General features: G+C 55.8%; 8 protein-coding genes across 8 annotated transcripts, besides 13 other annotated features; 3 read left to right on the forward strand and 5 right to left on the reverse strand.

The window, feature by feature from the left end:
* Positions 1 to 44: 44 nt before the first annotated feature.
* Positions 45 to 77: a tandem repeat.
* Positions 78 to 174: a tandem repeat.
* A 3-nt stretch (positions 175 to 177) lies between these two features.
* Positions 178 to 2,490, forward strand: EKO05_0004836 (actin-like protein arp8; the record flags this gene model as incomplete). Its single annotated transcript, XM_059636472.1, has 3 exons — positions 178 to 220; positions 295 to 1,664; positions 1,714 to 2,490. The coding sequence occupies 3 exons, from the start codon at positions 178 to 180 to the stop codon at positions 2,488 to 2,490; spliced, it is 2,190 nt and encodes a 729-aa protein (XP_059492455.1).
* A 144-nt stretch (positions 2,491 to 2,634) lies between these two features.
* Positions 2,635 to 2,652: a tandem repeat.
* A 68-nt stretch (positions 2,653 to 2,720) lies between these two features.
* Positions 2,721 to 2,770: a tandem repeat.
* Positions 2,771 to 2,857: 87 nt separating this feature from the next.
* Positions 2,858 to 2,885: a tandem repeat.
* Positions 2,886 to 3,077: 192 nt separating this feature from the next.
* EKO05_0004837 (4a-hydroxytetrahydrobiopterin dehydratase) lies at positions 3,078 to 3,673 on the reverse strand (the record flags this gene model as incomplete). Its single annotated transcript, XM_038939386.1, has 2 exons — positions 3,078 to 3,570; positions 3,636 to 3,673. The coding sequence occupies 2 exons, from the start codon at positions 3,671 to 3,673 to the stop codon at positions 3,078 to 3,080; spliced, it is 531 nt and encodes a 176-aa protein (XP_038799384.1).
* Positions 3,674 to 4,769: 1,096 nt separating this feature from the next.
* Positions 4,770 to 5,736, forward strand: EKO05_0004838 (uncharacterized protein; the record flags this gene model as incomplete). Its single annotated transcript, XM_038939247.2, has 3 exons — positions 4,770 to 4,866; positions 4,922 to 5,172; positions 5,218 to 5,736. The coding sequence occupies 3 exons, from the start codon at positions 4,770 to 4,772 to the stop codon at positions 5,734 to 5,736; spliced, it is 867 nt and encodes a 288-aa protein (XP_038799385.2).
* Positions 4,984 to 5,017: a tandem repeat.
* Positions 5,458 to 5,511: a tandem repeat.
* Positions 5,737 to 5,768: 32 nt separating the features above from the next.
* Positions 5,769 to 5,804: a tandem repeat.
* A 642-nt stretch (positions 5,805 to 6,446) lies between these two features.
* Positions 6,447 to 6,500: a tandem repeat.
* Positions 6,501 to 6,542: 42 nt separating this feature from the next.
* On the reverse strand, positions 6,543 to 7,601 carry EKO05_0004839 (Holocytochrome-c synthase; the record flags this gene model as incomplete). The annotated part of the gene is made up of 2 exons (XM_059636473.1): positions 6,543 to 7,466; positions 7,512 to 7,601. The coding sequence occupies 2 exons, from the start codon at positions 7,599 to 7,601 to the stop codon at positions 6,543 to 6,545; spliced, it is 1,014 nt and encodes a 337-aa protein (XP_059492456.1).
* Positions 7,602 to 7,921: 320 nt separating this feature from the next.
* Positions 7,922 to 8,957, reverse strand: EKO05_0004840 (uncharacterized protein; the record flags this gene model as incomplete). Its single annotated transcript, XM_038939380.1, has 4 exons — positions 7,922 to 8,049; positions 8,099 to 8,395; positions 8,443 to 8,476; positions 8,526 to 8,957. 4 exons carry the CDS (start codon positions 8,955 to 8,957, stop codon positions 7,922 to 7,924), a joined length of 891 nt encoding a protein of 296 aa, XP_038799387.1.
* A 643-nt stretch (positions 8,958 to 9,600) lies between these two features.
* Positions 9,601 to 9,630: a tandem repeat.
* An 81-nt stretch (positions 9,631 to 9,711) lies between these two features.
* EKO05_0004841 (uncharacterized protein) lies at positions 9,712 to 11,554 on the reverse strand (the record flags this gene model as incomplete). The annotated part of the gene is made up of 4 exons (XM_059636474.1): positions 9,712 to 9,759; positions 9,827 to 9,919; positions 9,968 to 10,009; positions 10,280 to 11,554. 4 exons carry the CDS (start codon positions 11,552 to 11,554, stop codon positions 9,712 to 9,714), a joined length of 1,458 nt encoding a protein of 485 aa, XP_059492457.1.
* A 452-nt stretch (positions 11,555 to 12,006) lies between these two features.
* Positions 12,007 to 12,052: a tandem repeat.
* Positions 12,053 to 12,356: 304 nt separating this feature from the next.
* Positions 12,357 to 12,430: a tandem repeat.
* Positions 12,431 to 12,629: 199 nt separating this feature from the next.
* On the forward strand, positions 12,630 to 14,999 carry EKO05_0004842 (uncharacterized protein; the record flags this gene model as incomplete). The annotated part of the gene is made up of 1 exon (XM_038945669.1): positions 12,630 to 14,999. The coding sequence occupies one exon, from the start codon at positions 12,630 to 12,632 to the stop codon at positions 14,997 to 14,999; it is 2,370 nt and encodes a 789-aa protein (XP_038799389.1).
* Positions 15,000 to 15,023: 24 nt separating this feature from the next.
* Positions 15,024 to 15,054: a tandem repeat.
* Positions 15,055 to 15,258: 204 nt separating this feature from the next.
* Positions 15,259 to 17,829, reverse strand: EKO05_0004843 (Glucan 1,3-beta-glucosidase; the record flags this gene model as incomplete). Its single annotated transcript, XM_059636475.1, has 5 exons — positions 15,259 to 15,840; positions 15,892 to 16,967; positions 17,013 to 17,474; positions 17,520 to 17,711; positions 17,769 to 17,829. The coding sequence occupies 5 exons, from the start codon at positions 17,827 to 17,829 to the stop codon at positions 15,259 to 15,261; spliced, it is 2,373 nt and encodes a 790-aa protein (XP_059492458.1).
* Positions 17,830 to 19,007: the final 1,178 nt, after the last annotated feature.

Consider the following 19,007-nt stretch of genomic DNA (forward strand, 5'->3'; position numbering starts at 1 on the left):
TCGACAGCTGGATTGCATTGAAACCACGTACGGCTCGGCGCAGAAGGCACAGGCACAGGCACAGGCACAGGCACAGGCACAGACGACACAGACGACACAGACGACACAGACGACACAATCGACACAATCGACACAATCGACACAATCGACACAGACGGCACAGACTGCACAGACAAGATGGTGGGCAAGAAGTCGGGCAGAGCGCAGCTGAGGCAGGAAGGTAGGACCGCGTTACGCCGTGCTGCCGTGGAGGTGCTAGCCATTAGCCATGGAGGTGCTGACAGCATGGCGCAGGCCTCGAGCGGACCGACAACAACATGGACCTCTCGTCGTGGCCCCAGGTGGGCATGATCAACCAGAAGAACTACTACACCGAGTTCCTCAAGCGCGACGAGCAGTTCCTTGCCGTGCGCTACCCCAAGGACGAAGAGCGCGCCCGCCTCGTCCAAGAAGCCCGCGACAAGGACCGCGCCCGCGCCCTGGGCGTGCCCCAAGCTGCAGAGGGCGCCACTCCGCTCGCCGACGACGCCGCCGATGAGGTCGACGCCTCGCTGGACGCTGCCAGGACCGACATCTCCAAGCTCATCGTCATCCATCCCGGCAGCCAGAACCTCCGCATAGGCCTCGGCTCCGATGCCCTCCCCAAGACGATACCCATGGTCATTGCCCGCAGGTGGCACGAGTGCGAGTGCGAGGAGGACGGCGGCGAACCCAGCCCCAAGCGCATCAAGGTCGAGGGCGCCGTGCCCGCCGACGCCCTCCCTGAGAAGTGGTTCGGCGAAGACTTTGCCGACCAGTACATGGCCATGTCGTCAGAGCTGCGCACCAGAATGCGCTCCAACAAGCGCAGAGTGCTGCCCAACTCAAAGGATCTCGTCACCAACTACAACCGCCGCACGCCTCCAGACGTCATCTCCGAGCACAACGACATCAACCGCATCGACTTCACCGAGATCCCACAAAACCCCGGCAAGGCACCGCACTTCTACACGGGCAACGAAGCCCTACGCATACCCGAGCGTTCGAACCCACGCTACAAGCTGTTCTGGCCGCTGCGGCAGGGCACCTTCAACGAAAGAGAGTATGTCGACCGCAACCAGATCTACCACGACATCTCCAAGATCTACGAAGAGGCCTTCAGGAAACAGCTGGGCATCACCAGGATGAAGGACCTGGTCAACTACAAGTGCGTACTCATCATACCGGATCTGTATGAGCGCACCTACGTGACCATGATGCTCGACATTCTGATACGGGACCTCGGCATTGGCAAAGTCTGTCTGCAACAGGAGAGCTTGTCCAACTCGTTTGGAGCCGGATCTGGCACAATGTGTGTAGTCGACATTGGCGCGCAGAAGACGTCCATCTGCTGCGTCGACGAGGGTCTCTGTGTCGAGGAGTCTCGCGTCAACCTGAAGATTGGTGGGGCGGATATCACAGAAACCTTCATCAAGATGATGCTGTACGGCCACTTCCCATACTCCGACATCAACTTGAAGAGACGCTACGACTTCCTACTTGCCGAAGAGCTGAAGCAGAAGTTTTGTTCCATGGACGAGGGCTCGGTCACAGTGCAGACATGGGACTTCCACCTACGAGCTTCGGGCCAGGACACACGAAAGTACATGTTCAAGACATATGACGAGACTATGCTCTCCGTTATGGTGAGAAACATAAGCCAATACTACCGTGATAGCGTGCTAACCTGATCAGGGCCTCTTGAAGCCTTCTATATTCGACAACTCGCGGAAGCTAGAGGGCCGCAGGACAGTCGTTCCTCGCTCCGTCGATCTCTACGACAGTTCTCCCAATGACCCCATCTCAGCAGCTCAACTTGTCGTCCTCGAGCTTGCAGCTGGTAGATCAGCCTCAGCAGCCATCAATGGCACTCAAGAACCCACCATTGCTGCAACCCCCCAAAAACTTCCGCCCTTTAGCCTCCTCGGCTGCCTCAACGACAACGAAGGCACTCCTCGCTCCTCTGTCGCAGGCTCCCCCGGCCCGGAGGGGACAGGCACACCCAACCCAGACCGCGACACACCCATGGGTGACACAGATGCGCCCGCAGCCGGCCTCATCTTCCGCGACCCCGTCCTAGAGAAAGTGAAGATCGCCGAAGAGCGCGACAAGATCGTACCCATCATCCCGCTGGACCACGCGATCCTCGAGTCTCTCGCACAAGGCGCACGCGGCGACGACCGCAAACTGCGCGACTTCTTCGGCGGCATCGTGCTCGTGGGCGGCGCATCCAAGACGCCCGGCCTGCGCGAGTTTGTCGAGCAGCGCCTCCGCGAACTGCGTCCGGGCTACAACAAGGAAATCCTCCTCGCGCCCCCGCCCCGCGATCTCGACCCCCAGGTCATTGCCTGGAAGGGCGGTAGCGTGTTTGGACGGCTGTCTAGCCATGGCAATGATAGCTGGATCAGCAAGTACGAGTACGACATCCTGGGCAGCAGGCTGTTGAATAACAAGTGCATGTTTGCTTGGTAGCCTGCGCTTTTTTTTTTCTTCTCCAACCCAACCCAACCGTGGTACACTGCTACTGGGGTAGTCTTTGAGCTATAGGAAAGGAGATAGCCGTCGTTTCAATGTCGTCATGAATACGAACTCTATCCGCCTTTTCTCTTTTTTTTTGGGGGGGGGGGGGGGGGGAATCGTGGGACTTTGTCCTGCTGTCTTTGGTCTGGCGTTTCTGTTGTGCACGGTTTGCAGTTTGCAGGTACTCGATACTCGATACTCGATATGTAATACTCGATACTTGATACTCGATGTTTGACTGACAGGTAGACCCCCACTCTAGGCGAAGCAAAGCGCAATGAAACGAAACTTGCCGTCGTCTTCCGGATCCGATGACACATATGCGTGTATGTATGGATGTATGGATGACTCAGAGACTTACTTGCATGCACTTGCACACGTCTTACTTTCTTTGACATGCTTTCTTTGTCTCTTTATCCGTGTCCGGTTGGCCATCCGCGTATCCGAGTGTGTAGGTTTGCAGATTGAACGGAGAATGGTGGAGTTAGATGGGGCGTGCGAGTCTGAAGATGCGTAGAACGTGTCCTTTGATAACACCCTCAGGCTTTCAACCCAATCTCGCCCGCAACCCTATCGCAGAACTCGGCCATATCCACATCCTTGACGCTCAGCCCCTCGGGCCGGTGCGTCGTCCACTCCACCGTGACGCGATTGTACAGATTCGACCACTCCGGGTGGTGCCGCTGGACCTTGCATTCCTGTGCCACGGCGTCCATGAACTGCCACGCGAGATCGAAGGTCTTGAACTGGAAGTCTCGTCGCAGACCTTTGCGCGAGGGCGTCAGCTCCCAGGTGGGGATTAGCTTGGAGGCACGGGCGGGCAGGTCTGCGGGCTGGTTTGCGGAGAAGTAGATTGTGCTGGGGGCTGCTGGGGGTTGTGCAGAAGTGCTGTCAGCCATGGCTAGAGCGCGGGAGGTCGAAATGGACCGTAAAGGCCCGGTCGATGATCCAAGACTGTACCAGCCTGGAGTCAGCCTGCACTGGATTGGAGCAGCCCAGCAGATAGCTGGGGTCAGCTGCGGCTTGTAGGATCTGATCATGTTAGACAACGATGGGTATGACTAAGCAATGGTGGTGTGCTTTTAGTGAAGTCTTACGGCAGTGCTTTGACAAGGCGGCTAGGGGTCGTCTTCATTGCAAGGCGGCCACTGCTTAATAGGACAGATTTCGAGCAGCCCCAGTGTAGTCAGAGTAACCTGATCACTGTCGCGAATTGTTTTTGCACGTGTGTCTTCAATGAATTGAATGTGTGTTGTGTTCAAGAATCAAGATGCATCTCCGGTGGCTGGTGGTGGAGCGAAGACGGTCCAAGCGGCCGATCAGCATGGGCCACTTTGGTTGGCTCATACAACACCATGCATCGGTCTGATTACTGGAGTCTCCGCAGCCCGCAAATGAGCTCTCAGAGTCAATGTGTGAGAGCGAGAATGCATGTGTAACCAGGTATTGCGAAAGATGCGAGATTGCATACGAGACGTGCGAGCATTTCAGCAGTCCTTACAACAGCGATGGAAAACCGTGAGATGTGTGCACTTGCACAACCGTAAGCTAGACAGTCGTGAGCTCTGCAACAAGGAGCATTAGCCGGCATCTTCGGAACAGGGCTGGTGTATCTCGTAATAAAGAGAGCATTGGTAAGCCTAGCAGGCGAATAACCGAACGGCGTCCCGGGTGTCGATGTGACTTGCCCAAGTCAGCAGGTGCGCAGCGACGATTGCATGAGCATCAGACAGTAGCGGCGTTGCATCAGCATCGCAGAGGGTTGCGCCGTTCAATCAGTGCTCGCGTGGTGGTGACTTGTTTCCCGAGGCCGAGTCAAAGAGTGGAGTGGCTGCCGGTACCTATAAGATAACGCCTGCCCCCATGACTAAACCTTCAGTCAGCACCCATCTTCAGTCAGCACCTCCACCACAGGTAAGCAGCCCGCACCCGTCCACCGAGCCTCGCAATGCGCGCAACACCAGCAATGCTGTCGCACGCTTCGACGCACTGTGCTCGGCACGCAAAGCTGCCATGCTGATCATGAATCGCGCGCAGAGCAGTCGCGACGTCGTTTTGCGCATTCGCAACTTCCAGCAACCGCGCCGCACGTCACAGTAAACGCGCTGCATAGCAACACCCATCCTCAACGCCAGCTCGTACCGGGCCGCGCCGAGGACAGCTACAGCTCCGCTGCCTTAACCAGCGCCACTGCATCCATCAGCAACTTGTTACCTCCCAAAGTGAATTGAATGAGCCGAACTATATACCCCTCGGTCCGCAGCGATACTGGCTACACCATGCAGCAACCAACCGCTCAGGACCATGGCAAGCCGACCATCGAGATGAGTTAGTGCTCATGCTTACTTCTTCCTGTCGACTACTAACGCGTATTGCAACGAAGGCTTAAGAGAACATCTCCTTGCTGCCGGTGCTGGACAGCCCAGTGCGCCTGCGCCTATCCAGCAACAGCAACAACAACAACAACAACAACAACAACCTCACGCTGGCGGGCCTCAGCAGCACATCGACCCTGCCATTGCCGGCTCGCAGCATTACATGAGCCAAGCCGACCCTAGCGACGACGGCGAAGGGCGCAAGGGCCGGAGAGAGCTGTCGACTAGCAAGCGCGCTGCCCAGAATCGAGCTGCCCAAGTATGTCTGCCGCCGTTCCCTCGCTGACCCTGCTGACCCTGCCAGCGCGCCTTCCGTCAGCGTAAAGAAGAGTACATCAAGCAGCTCAAAGACCAAGTCAAAGAGTTCGAGCAGCTGTGTGAGCTGTACAAAAACCTGCAGACGGAGAACTACCAGCTGCGAGACTACATCATCAACCTCCAGTCGCGCCTGCTCGAGACCCAAGGCGAAGTGCCACCTGCGCCGGCGGGCGTCGACCTATCCAACCGACCGCACAGCGAGATACCCAGTCTGAACCCGAACATCCAACAGCATCAGCATCAACAGCAGCCTGAGCAGCAGCAAGTACAACAGCAGAGCCCAGGTTCTAGCAACAACGGTGGACTGTCAGAGCGACAGATTGGTGAACTGCAGATGGCTGCCCAAGCTGCTGCTGCTGCTCAGAACGGAACCAACGCCGGCAAGCATTCGGGCCAGTTTGACGCAAACGAGTACTCTTTAGAGAAGCGTCAGAAGACCGAGGATGCATCACAAGGTCAGCAGCCTGAGCAGTCACCCCACTACCCCGACCCAAATGCTTATTGAAGGGCAGACGAGGAGTAACCTACTGACCGCCCGCTTGCTTGCTTGCTTGCTTGCCTTGCCTTGCCTTGTGATAGGCGCAGACCATGACGCGTTTGTTAGCGAGCTGTAGCAGTCGCGCAGGTCGGCAGAATTATCTATATACCCGGGCGTTGTTTGCTTCTTACCCAGACCCTCGATGTCGACTCTCAAGGGTCTGTTGTCCTTTTCCTTCGTCATGTCATGCTCAAGGCTCGTCCATGGCTCGAGCCTGGGACTGTCTAGCTGGCGTTCCTGGAGTTGACGTGTCTGTTATATACGTATCGAGTCATGGTGGCATGTCATAATCGATTTGCCATGCTGTAACGAAGGTCCCTCTTACGAGGGTCCCAAATTTTAATTCACGAACTTCTCAATCGCTGCCATCTCCATGCATGCTGAGGTTGCCATGTTGTGTATCCGTTGGAGTCTGCACGGCAGTCTTTTAATCGTAGAGGAGGAGAAAGTGTTGTGATTGAAAGTAAGGAAAAGTCTACAAATGGACGAGTAGAGACTTGAAATGAATATAGAAATACACCGAGGCCAGGTGAAAAAAAAACAAAAAACCTGAAGACAAAACACAGTCAAGATACAAAAGCCAATGTACATGCAAATCATACAGGGCCCCATCGAAACGCCGCGCAATGCCTTCCTTGTGTACACGCCATCATCATGTCCTGATCACATCGTCTATCTCTTCTTCTTCTTCTTCTTCTTCTTCTTCTTCTTCTTCTTCTTCTTCTCCTTCTCTCCCGTACGGTTCTTTTTGTACACGGACGGTCTTGGAGAAGCTAGTTGTACTGCCTCCGCGTAGCAGCGAGTTCCTCCTCCCTCTTCTTCTTAGCCTCCTCGAGCTTCCTCAGCATGCGGACGCTCCCGCCCGAAGCCTGCCACCACAGCTCCGTGCCCGAGCGGATCAGGCGCTCGGCGGCGCTCGTGGGGCCGTCGACGGCCGGGCGGATGTCGAGGTGGAAGACGGGCTCGTCGTCGGATACGGCTTCGCCTTCGTAGTAGTCGATGACGTAGCGCACTTCTTTGCAGCCTTGCTCGTTGCATCGCTCTATGAACCAGTCGTGGCGGTCAAAGGGGGGCGCTGTCCCGTACTTCTCCGGGTTCAGCCACCCGAGCCACTGCGCGATGGTTGCCTTGGGTGTGCGTTCTGTCGGGCGGCCAGTGAAGCGCAGCAGTTTTGGGGGTTGGACGTCTCGCACGTCCCAGGTCGTTGTGTCGAATGCGTCTTCGTGTATGCCCAGCTTCAGATTGGCGAGCTGCTCGCCGTTCTTGCAGATCTCATAGCCCTCTTTCAGGCCGCGCGAGAACCGGCGCTCCCATCCCATAATCCCGGCCCAGGCGCCTTCGTTCAGGAAGTTGTGCACAGAGACCATGGACTCGACAGCCGTGACGTCGGTGTCGGTGTAGCCTTTGCGCAACATGGCGTTGTACATTTGCTGGGGCGAGGGGTACTCCCAGAGCGAGCCGTCGCCCTTGGGGATCGTAGAAGCCTCACGGGAGAGGGGGAGGTCGCGCGATTGGATTTCGGCTTTCTTGTTGTCGAGCTCGGAGAACATGTTGTTGAGGGGGTTCAGCTTCGCGAGAAGGCCGGTCTTGGGTTCGGGGGTCGAAGCGGGGTTCGCAGGAGGTACGTAGGGGCAGGCGCCCTTGGGAACTTCTGCTTTGGCAGGAGGTGTCGCTTTCTTGTGCATGGGACACTGTGGCTACCATCTGTTAGAGGCGTCTGGCGGGAAAAGCGATAAACATACAGGAGGCTCTGCATTGCCTGTGGGCATGGGGTGCGGCGCAACAGGCGCAGCAGGCGCGGAAGGCGTAGTGTCTGCCCAGAACCAACCCATAATTACGAACTGTATGGAGGAAGAATCAAGATCTGAAGAAGAGGCAACGAAGGGTAAATGCTGATGGTCTGCGCGTGGCGGAGATCTCGGGGGAGAAAGAATTTGGCCGCAGCCTCGGAAAGAGCAGGGTCCTCGTCGTCATTCCATGATGCACGCACGACTCACTAGTCAGCTGCTGCACGTTGATTGGCTGCACTAAACGCAACGCGTGAATGTTCAAAACTGTTGTGTAAATTCTTATAGTCTATGCCATGGTATCGTACGTCAGTTTCTGCATGCTGCTTGTGTGCCAAATGTGCTTTTTGATCCCTCTCAGTCCTTCATGCTGCCCCAGCGACTTGACCCAGCTTGCCAGTACCCCGAGAGCTGAAAATAGCCATGATACCAAAGCTGCCATAGAACAGTACCATAGGATACGCGACGAGACCCCTCATCGAAGTCATGCGACCTACACAAGTAAGCGGTTTGTAAAAGGACGCAACGTTGACAAGACTTACCAGCGATGGTAAACATCGAGCTCGAAGAGTATGAGCACCACATGATAGACAGACTTGTGACAAGGTAGCCAAAAAGGCCGTCCAGCGGTACAACAATGCCCAGGGTCGAAACCAGAACAAGCGGAAGCAGACAGTAGCCTACGATCGAAGCTGACCGAGGATATGTCAACGAAGAACCGAGGTGCGAGCCATGTTGGCGGTCGTGGTCCTGTCCTGCAACGGCCTCATCCGCGCTTATAGGCGGCGACATGAGTGAGATGATCTGATGGAGCAGTATTGTGCCCACAAGTCCCAATCCTATCGCATGTTAGGAGCGCTCAATGAGTTTGCGCCAACAAACATACCGTAGATGTAACCGAAGTGGAGCTTTCCAGAGAGCTGTACCATGTTAGAACCTCTACATTTACGTAAAACCCGTCCTACTCACCAGAAGAGATGTGCCGAAGATGAAGAAGAAAAGAATGGGGCCCGCAACGTCGCTGTCGTCCATGATGTGCGGTTCGATACGTCGAAAAGGGTTCAGCACCGCCAGTGTCTTCATCTGAATGTGTCCGAAGTTGACCCCAAGTTCTTCAAGCAGCGGTGGTTCTCCTTCGTAGCCTTCTGCCCCAAAAGCAGCAAGCCATCCTGTTCGCAGCCCTGAATCCCCCATGCCCATCTGTCCGCTGACGCCGGGCGCAGAGAACCCCTGGCCATATTGTGTAGGGAAAGTTTGAGCCTGGGGTGCGCCATAGTTGGCCTGGAAAGGCGTCGAGTGGCCAGACACTGGCTGATTCGAAAACGAGGAGGAGTAGAATTGGAGGTTCTGCGCACCCCCACCGCCGTACTGAGGGTTTTGTCCGTAACCGTATGAGGCCATTGCGTGTAATGTATATGTTCAAATCCGACAATCGAAAGGTGTGGTGGAGTGTATCCTGGATATGCAGACGTGTCCGAAGGCTGCTGATGTGGAAGCCTGGCCTTGTCGCGTGGATTGAACGAGTTACGTGGAGGGACCGAGCGACGTCACCGGAGTTGAACAAAGGGAGCGATGGGAAATGCGAAAAGAGCGAGTCAAAAGTCGAGGTGAACCGCGAGTGCGTGAACGCAGGAGAAGAAGCAATTCCTTGTGTGGTTGTTTGTTGAAGCTCGATAATGGCAGCCACATGTCATCGTTGGCCGGAAGCTCCTACCTGATTCGTCCGCCGCACATCACGTGCCTTGAATTGGACATGTCGTTCTTTTGACGCACAATGAACCATGATAGACAGAAAACAGGTAATGCGAAGGGAATATTGCTGACTTCGGACATGAGGCTGCTTCTGAGGGCTTGTAAGAATTCTCCTTCGTTCGGGGCGGCTGTCGGGCATGCTGTGATCTACATGTGTCATGCGACTCTGCTTAAAGTCATGAAAGTAGTCAGTCGAAACTGTAGAAAGTGGTTCAGAAAGTTCACATCAATCAGGAGCAGTCGTAGTTTACTGAGAGTGAGGGGGGTATCGATATCAATGCCAGTCATCAGGTCATCATCATCATCATCATCATCATCATCAGTTTACACCATTCTTACTTGCAAGTCACCATAACTCAACACAAACGCGGCAGCATCAAAGCCAGACCTACGTAGCCCGTCTCTAGTACATCTCGACAGTCCTTCGGGAAGTGAAGTTGCACCAGTCACACTATTTGGATGTTAGCACGTACAAGCTGGCTACGACTTCGCCAAAGAGGAAGACCTTGTCTACTCACCATAGTGTCAGATGATGCAGCGTTGTCCTCGAGACAGTATTCATTCTGGCATTTCTTACACTTTCGAATAAATAGCTCCTTGCAGCTTATACACTGCAACGTGTCAATCGGCGTCCAAAATTACCAATCAGCAGCACTTACTGTATGGCCACAGCCGAAGCAGTCACGTCGAACGCCAATAATCTGAAAAACTTCATGTCAGCCTGTTTCCTAGTAACAAGTCGAGCACATACCTTGGCGCGACAAAGCCAGATCCAAGGTGTCATTATCCAAAAGCAGGTTCCAAGTTCAGTCAGGGGCACTGAGTCCGGATCCAGCTGCGTGGTAATTGCCTTAGCAAGGGCCATTGCCTTGCGCGCCAAGGTACATCCTTCATCCCCACATTCCGTTGCTTCCTGCGCCGGCCATCATCTCACCGACTAGACATTGATCTACGCAAAGGCCCATATGTACCTTGATGGTTTGCTTCGGAATCATGGAGGTGGTCCCGTTGATTTGCAGGCTTTCGGTAAGCTCGGTCTGTTGGAGTTCGGTTCGCTGGGCAACCGTTGATCCAGCATAGCAGTCCTCGTCCCACCACTTGTGGCACCTCTCGCACCAGCGGCCCTTGAGGCAGTCTTCGCAGCGCATGTACAAAGGTGGAGGGCCTGATCCGTCGATGGTGTGTGGAAGCTTTGCCGCGCGCAGTGTGCTTCCGTGTAGCGGCATGGGGCTCAAAAGAGGGAAAGCAGATGCAGGCGAGTTGCCGAATATCGCGGGTCCTTCAGAAGCAGAGTGACAAGTCTCGCAACCATCTGGCCCCAGCGCGACGGTGGCAATGGTAGGCCTGAGAAAGGAAGCTGGGTGTGGCATGCCGCTAGCAGCGCCTTCTCTGACATGGGCTTTGCTAGGGTCGTGGCGTGGTCCTCGGCAAAGAACAGCGTCGAAGGAGATGAGGCCCTCGCACGCCTGGACGACCTCAGCCCACTCTGGGGAAGGGCGCTTCACAATCATCTTGCCGGATGACTGGTACCATCTGTCTTCTGTCCGTGCCAGCGCAGTGTTGAGCGCATGCGATGACTTTTGGTTCCACTCTGCGCCGATTTGAGCCCCTTGTGAAGACATGACGCCTCGAGAGGCCGATGGAGAAGGCGCTCGCGGTGCGTCTGTCTCGTAGTGTCGATCGCGAGGTCCAAAAAGGTAGATGCCTTTGACTCGAGGCGTGCCTTCAGGCCTCGAGGGGCGGACCGCGTATCTGAGGTACTGCTGGAGCTTACGCTCGTTCAAGTGCTTGACTTCTCGAATCGACAGCAGTCTGACATTGTATCGGTCTTGGGTGAGGAGCTCCTTGACGAACTCGGCTGTAACGCTCAGGCCGTCGAGGACCAGCGTGTGTACGTTGCGTAGGACGCGCTGCTTCTCAAGCCTGTAGACGATGCCGCGAAGGGGACCCGAGTAGAAGTCATCTTCGGACAGCGACTCGTCCATGCGCTCAGCGCGCCAAGTGATGCCGCCGCCATCGAGCGGACCATCAAAGGGTAAGAGTGCGGATTTGATGGGCGACAGATCGAGGTATCGAAAAGCTTCTGGTGATTGGCAGATGACGTTGTACAGCGCTTTGGAAGTCGATGCAAGAGCGAAAAGTGAGGAGACTGGTAGGTATGGCGCAGTTTGGTGCAAGATCAAGGAGTTGGAGAGAAGGTCGACCAGGGAGGTAGGTAGATGATGGGAAGAAGTGGAGGGACCCATGGTGGTAAGGTGTCGCGACTCGGGATGACGCGACTTGGGGTGTCGCGACTTGGGAGGGAGCTTGGGACAGAAATGCAAGCAACGAACGAGTATGCTGGAGGCTAGGAGAGGGTACTCACCAACTTTTTATTCACGCGAGGCACAGGGTGGGACAGCAGGGCAGACGACACGTGCCACCAGTGCGGCCCTGCAGGACGTGGTGTTGAGGGCGTTTGATGTCCCCTTCCCTGATGACGATCAGCCAGGAGCATAGCACGGTAGCGCCAAAGCCACAGCCAAGCCATTCATGTCTGCAAGTAGATGGCTTTCTGCGAGACCAGGGTCCATGGTGAAGCACGGGTTGGAGCTCAACACGACGGCCAAGCATTGTTAAAGTCCTGGGCGTGGAGGTACAGAGGCAGGCCCAAACAACGGCCGTCAAGGCATCTGGAAGACGGGCCGCAGGACGGCGCCGGTGGGAACGGTGGGAACGGTGAGAACGGTGAGAACGATGAGAACAGTGGGACAGATCTGGGGGAGGAGCTGTTGGGGCAAGCCAGCCAGGGCGGAGCTATCGGCGGCGACGGCACGTTTATCAGACGCGATTATCAGATGGAATCAGACAGGGCGGGCCATGATCACGGCGACATTGCGTGATGGAGGCGGTCAGCGCGGCCGTACATAGTAGAGACCTGCCAGATCAGTTGGCTGCAGTTTGTTGGCGGTTCAAACATGCCATGGCAATGCAGCGTTTGTGCTTGCGTGCTTGCATGCTTTCCTGCTTTCCCGCTTTCCTGTTTTCATGCTTTCATGCTTTCCCGCTTTCGCTTTCGCTTTCATGTCATGTTCGTGTTCATGTTCGTTCATGTTCGTGTTCGTCGACGCGTCGCGTGCGTGCTGCTCGGCTAGCCCCTGACGACAGAGTCCAGACGACGGCCCCCCAGACGAAGGCTGCTTCGAATCTTCCAGACGGAGAGCCGCATCGTGTGTCAGCGAGATTTGCCTTGACGCGCAACACTGAACAGGACGACCCGGATGTGAGGTCCACCTTCCCTGCACACACTCCGTGCATGCACCTACACCGGCAGATCCCATCATGGCCACAGATGCTGCAGATGCTGAGCCCGCAGAGCTCAAGTGGTCCGCGCAGTACACCCTCGCCCACAACACTCGCACCACCCAGCTGCCCGGCGACAAGATCCTGCTGCCTCCGTCCGCCCTGGAACAGCTTCTTGCCGCAGCTCCCGTCGTCACTTTCGATTCAAACCGCCCCCACATCACTTCCTTCGACCCTTTCAATCCATACACCCACGCAGCCGAGCGCCAGGCCCGCGCCCACTTTCAGGACCGCCACCAGCAGCTACCGCACCCGCTCACCTTTCGACTCGTCAACCCAGACAATGGCCGCGCTGTGCACGCAGGCATACGCGAGTTCTCCGCCGACGAAGGGGAGATTGTCCTCAGCTCTTTCATAAGAGATGCCTTGGGTATCGAGCCAGGTTCCGTCGATTCTTCGAGAGGTGCAAGTCCAAACACGCAAAACGGCGTCGACGAGGCTATGGGCAACCGCGAGGCTGTCAATGCCGCCACATCCACCAACATCACAGTACATGCCAAGCAACTCCCCAAAGGCACCTTCGTCAAGCTACGCCCACTCGAGGCTGGCTACGACCCCGAAGATTGGAAGTCACTTCTCGAAGAGCATCTGCGCTCCAACTTCACTACCCTAACCAACCGCGAGGTCCTTGTTGTATACGGCGGTCGAGGGTTGGGTGGCAAGCGTGAAGAATACCGCTTTCTCGTTGATGGCTTCAAACCAGAAGGCGACGGCATATGCGTGGTCGACACAGATCTCGAGGTCGACATTGAGGCCTTGAACGAAGAGCAAGCACGAGAGACGCTGAAGAGTATTGTCGCCAAGAGGCAGAAAGCCCCAGGGACCACCGAGGGCAGTTCTACGGGAGGCGCACTCGATATCTTCAGAGGCAAGCATGGGCAGGTCCTCGATGGCGAATACGTCGATTTTGAGCTGGGCTCGTGGGACAGAACGCAAGGGCTCGACATAACCCTCAGTGGTGTAGACGATGATAAGGAGCTTGACCTATACGTAAGCCCACACTCGGCACAACAGCGTGTCCGACCCCGAGAAGACGAGCATGTTTTCGCCGACACATCGAGCCACTATCCGAAAAGCATACGAATACAGCCCACCAACGCAGAGCTCGACGGAGCAGAAGCTATTTGGATCTCCGTACGCGCATATCCCTCAGAGTCCTCGTCGAACACCCCAAAACCATTCCACTTGAGAGTTTCAATCTTTGACCCTACGTCGAAAGTCGCAGCAGATGAAGATGCAAATAATTCAACAGCACACGGCCCAGATGAAGTGCAGTGCAAAAACTGCACTCAATGGGTGCCCAAGGCCTCGCTCTTTCTGCATGAGAACTTCTGCTTGCGAAACAACATCCTCTGCCCGCAAGGATGTGGGCAAGTCTTTCAGAAGCGCTCTCCCGCATTCCAGGGCCACTGGCATTGCCCCCACGATACCTTCACCGGCAACACGTCCCTTAGCCGTCAGAAGCACGACGCCATCTACCACACAGCCCAAAACTGCACCTCCTGTGGTCTCGACTTCCCCTCTCTCCCCACTCTCGCACACCACAAAACCACCACCTGCCCTGGCAAGCTCATCCTCTGCCGTTTCTGCCACCTCCAGGTCCCGCAGGAAGGCGACCCGACCGAGCCTCCAAACCCCGAACTCCTCCTCTCAGGCCTCACACCGCACGAACTTGCCGACGGCGGCCGCACGACAGAATGTCACCTATGCAACAAGATCGTTCGCTTTAGAGACATGGAAACGCATCTCCGCCACCACGACCTCGAGCGCCTTTCTCGCCCCGCCCCGCGCCTATGCCGCAATGAGAACTGCGGACGCACGCAGGACGGCGCAAGCAAGACCGGTGACACGCGTGCAGGCACGCGCAAGGGCCAAGGACCGGGCAACGAAATCGGGCTCTGCAGTGTGTGCTTTGGCCCGCTATACGTCTCCTTGCACGATCCAGAGGGAAAAGCTCTACGTCGCCGCATCGAGCGACGCTACCTCAGCCAGCTGCTCACCGGGTGCGGCAAGCCGTGGTGCCGCAACGCCTTCTGTCGCGCTGGCAGGAAGAATCTCGGCCAGCCCGATCAGTCGGTGCCTACGCGCGAGGCGATTCCCATGGTTAAGCCGTTCCTCGAGGGCATGGACGGGAGGGGGTATACCACGCCGCTGCACTTCTGCGTCGACGAGGCGAGCCAGAAGCGCCGCACGCTGGCGGACATGCTGACGGCTGAAAGTGGCGTGGAAGGGAAGGGAGGCTATGCCATGGAATGGTGCGTCGCTGCGCTTGAAGCAGAGGGCGGAGACTTGGACAAGGCAAGGGCGTGGCTGAAGGGCTGGGCACCCCAGCGGACCGAAGCCCAATGAGTCAGGATACGAGCGGTTGGAGAACCTTGCATTGCCTTGCGTTGCCTTGCGTTGCATACTCGGAGTTTCAAGTAGAGCATAGAGACACGAGAGATACCCCGAATGAAGACACGACTCGAGAACATGCACCATGACATTCATACTATATACGACCCACTCACTAAGCCATCCTAGCCTGCCCACCGAGCAAGCACACTCCACCGCCAATGCAACCTATATACCGAAAGAAATAGCAGTAGCGGCGATCCATGCCTAACCCTCAGATGTTGTACTTGATGTACCCAATCGTGTTCGGGTAGACGCTCAAGTTGTCCGACCAAGTGGCGTAGTCGCGCCCGTTGATGGTCAGCATCTGCTCGACGCCGACTTCGCTGAGGGCAAAGGCTTGGAAGCTCGAGGCGCCCTCGATGCTCAGGATGCGGTTCTGGCAGATTCGCCGGCCGTTGGGCGCGTCGGGTGAGCTGCACGATACGTCGTAGTTTGTGAAGAAGGAATAGAGGCCGCCGCCGTAGATGAGGACGTTGCTCGAGTCCACGACGCGGAGGCCGTACGCGCTCTGTCCCGCAGCGTAGACGGGGTCGTTGTAGGCGGCTTGGCGAACGTAAGGTTGACTGAGTGCGTCTGGTTTCGGCATGTAGTAGGGCGTCTCGGTTTGGATGAAGCCGGCAAAGATGTCAGATGCTTTGCTGAACTGGTACTGGTATAAGGCGTGGTGCTCAACGCCGTTGGCCCATAGCCAAGTGCCTCTGCCTTCCACCAGGAGACCACGTCCGGTGAAGATGGAGACGCGGGTAGAGTTCCAGTCGTCAAGGTCGTGATCTGCCGTCCAGAACCAGTTGTTCTATCAGGGATGTTAGCAATAACGCTGCAGAGATCGAACATGCCGGCTTACCTCAAAGTACGCTCCTGAAGCAGAGCTGGTTACATGGACGTTGGTGTGCGCAGCAAAGCACTGGGGGTTAACGGAACCGGTAGGGCATTGTGCGACTTGATGTCCTGTACCCTTCGCTCCTCCGACGCGCGTGTGAACATCCCAGATACCTGAGCCACGGGCGGTCCTCAGGTTGTATTCAATAAGCTTGGCACCGGCGGTTCCTCCTTGGGTTTGCACAAGCATGTCTGACCACTCGATACTTCCGCTTTCTCCAGCTTTACCAATTCGAACCACGGGTCTGGGATTGTTTTGGTCTGAGAACGCACTACCAGAGCCCATGATGGCTGAGAATGTCTCTCCGACCGCACGAAGTCCGGGAGGGAAGTCGAGTGTGTTGGTGACCCGATATACGCCATGTTCGAAGAAAAGAACCTTGTTCTCCCGTATAGCTCGGTTGATGGCGTTCTGCACTGCAACAGTGTCGTCAGTGTCGCCGTTTCCTGTTGCACCAGCGCCACGAGCGCTGATGAAACTGCCCACGCCCAAGCTCTCATACTGAGGCTTTGATTTGGAGTAATATTTGCCGTTTTCTACAAGACCCGCAGGCCGCGCCGCTGCCGTCAGAGGGCCCTGGAATTTCTCTGGCCCACTAGGGGTGTATCTGTTGCCTTGGCCCCAAGTACCAATGGTGATGGATCCACCAGCAAGTACTGTGGTGCCACCAGGCCCTTTGACTGCGACTGGTACATTGTTGAGCTTGATGTTCTCCAGGGTGAGTTGTCCAGCGCCGATGGGTTTTGTGCTCGTGGTCCAGGCTTGATCAACGAAAGTGGGGCAGTTGGTGATCTCGCTGTCGATGATTACAACTGATCCGACCTCAAGCTTGTTGCTCTGTGCACCGTTCGTCATAGCGAAGGCGGTGCCACAGTCGCTGATCGTCAGACCAGAGTACAACCATCCCCAGTTCCAAATTTGGGAGATACCAGTGACAGCCTTGGAGATCTTGACGTTTCGCATGGTGAATTGCTGGTTACCGATGTTCATACCGTACAGGCCACCCTGGATATCAAGGTCAGCCATATGGCCTCCAGAACCTGTTCGAGTCAGCATAGTTCACATGTGTCTTAAGATAGACTTACCATTCTCCACAAAGATACCGGCATGGACAGAGTTGGAGGCTTGAGTCATGCGAATCTTGACGTTCTGGATTGTGGTTGCCTGCGAAGCCGGCCAATGGATCGCTTGGAAGCCAGCGGTCGGGGGTCTCGCAGTGCCGTCAATGATCAAGTTTCGGATTTGGCGCATGAAAAGGTTCGTGGAGGTCCATCCCGGCTCACCGTTCTGGTTGCTATAAGGGCTAGCATCGATCAAGGCTAAAGCTTCAAGGTTGGCAGAAGCCTTAAGAGTAGGTAGGCTTTGAGGGTTGCCAATAAGCTGGGTCATGTAGTAGAAGATAATCGGCTTTGCGATGAGATATGTTCCAGAAGGGATGTATACGACAGCAGGAGTGTCGGTCGAAGAATCGCATACCCATGGGCCACAGCGGTTTCCGTCACTGATGGCACGGTTGATCGCGTCCGAGTCGTCAGTGACACCATCGCCTTGCAAAGTCAGCCAGGCTTCAGTCCGCACAGCGAGTAGCTTACCCTTAGCCCCATAGTCCAATACGTTTCGGAAAACCTTGTATCCAGCGGGGTTAGGATTGAAAGGAGCAATGCCTTTGCCAGACAGGTCGTTCAGCCAGTAGCCATCAGCCGCTGCTCGCGGCTGCAGTTTCCCGTCGAGAACGACAGATTCGAAATCCGTGGATGCAGGGTCGGCCGCCCGAGGATTTTGCGCTGTCAGGAGAGGCGATTAGCTATGCAATGCAACGACTGCTACCTCTGGTAACCTACATATGGCTGCACTGTGAGCGCCAGCTACCCATAGGCAGAGTAAAGTTGAGAAGATATACATGAGATTGTGAACACCGTATACTGGAGGTGTTGTGCGAACTGTTGATTGATGAAGAGTCCACGCTCAGATACTCGGAGCGAGTAGGGAAGGAGCTTGTGGGGGACCATATTTACAGCAAGAGCAAGGAGTCTATTTATCTCGAGCAACTTTTCTTTGCCCCACCAGTAGAGAGAAGTTGTGGGAGGTGATGAAGTGAACCCCTGCTCCCCCAAGAGACAAAGTGGTCATCACCTTGAGCGCCCTGAGCGGCCCAGCATTCCAGGGAGTGCAGCAAGCTCTTATGACTGGTCGAAGCAGCAGGCCCACTCCACTGGCTGGTCATTGAATGAATGGTCATACGCCAGGCCAAACTTCGGTTGGTGTTCTGGCAGTCGCGACTCCGTTTCGCATTGTGGCATTCCAAAGTGATTGTCGGCAATCCCTCTCTTGGTTGAGCTGACGCGGTCTAGTACAAGGCGCGTATGTGCGTTGAGTAAAATGAAGGCACTATGGAAGCAAGGACGAAGTATCGAAGGAGAGTACAAGATCGCTGGAGAGGTCAAGGCACTAACCTGGATGGGTACATATCACCGGGTCGGCTCGACACCATTTAATTCCCGTCAAGGACTGTCCAACCACCGAGCGACACAGAACAGCGGCATGTGATAACACCCTTTCCAAGCTGCTTCTCGCCGAAGGTCGATAGCGTTTGTGGTAAGTATCGCCGTTGCTCTTAGCGTCCAGTGTAAGCACTTACCGTCTGCTTTCCCGCCTCGTGGCCATGGTGTTTTGCGGGGTAGGCTACGGTGATTGTGTTACACTGCATCTGTCTTCCACGCCCGTGGAAGTCGCAACATGACCCTTTGGCAATGCGCGCGTGCTTGCGTTCGAGCACTCGGCATCCCACCATCAATGTTCTCTTCACACATAAGGTTGCCAAATTCGACTAGTCGCATCTGGTCTCAAGACACAACGCCATGGGTGTGGAGGCCATGACCTCAAGGCTGACTCTGTAGGACTCCAAATTGACGGCTAAAACCGTTGCAGGGCTGCGATGACCGCACATGTCTTGAAGGCTGAGGACCGATACACACCTGCAGGGGCAACTAGGGATGTGAAACGGAGCGCAATGACATCTGGTGTTTTCTGCGCTGATTGACGGTAGTCGAAATAGAGAGTGTAGGAGAAGGATGCATCCT

The sequence above is a fragment of the Ascochyta rabiei genome, chromosome 7 (assembly GCF_004011695.2).
Source record: "Ascochyta rabiei chromosome 7, complete sequence".
NCBI classification, from domain to species: Eukaryota; Fungi; Ascomycota; class Dothideomycetes; order Pleosporales; family Didymellaceae; genus Ascochyta; species Ascochyta rabiei.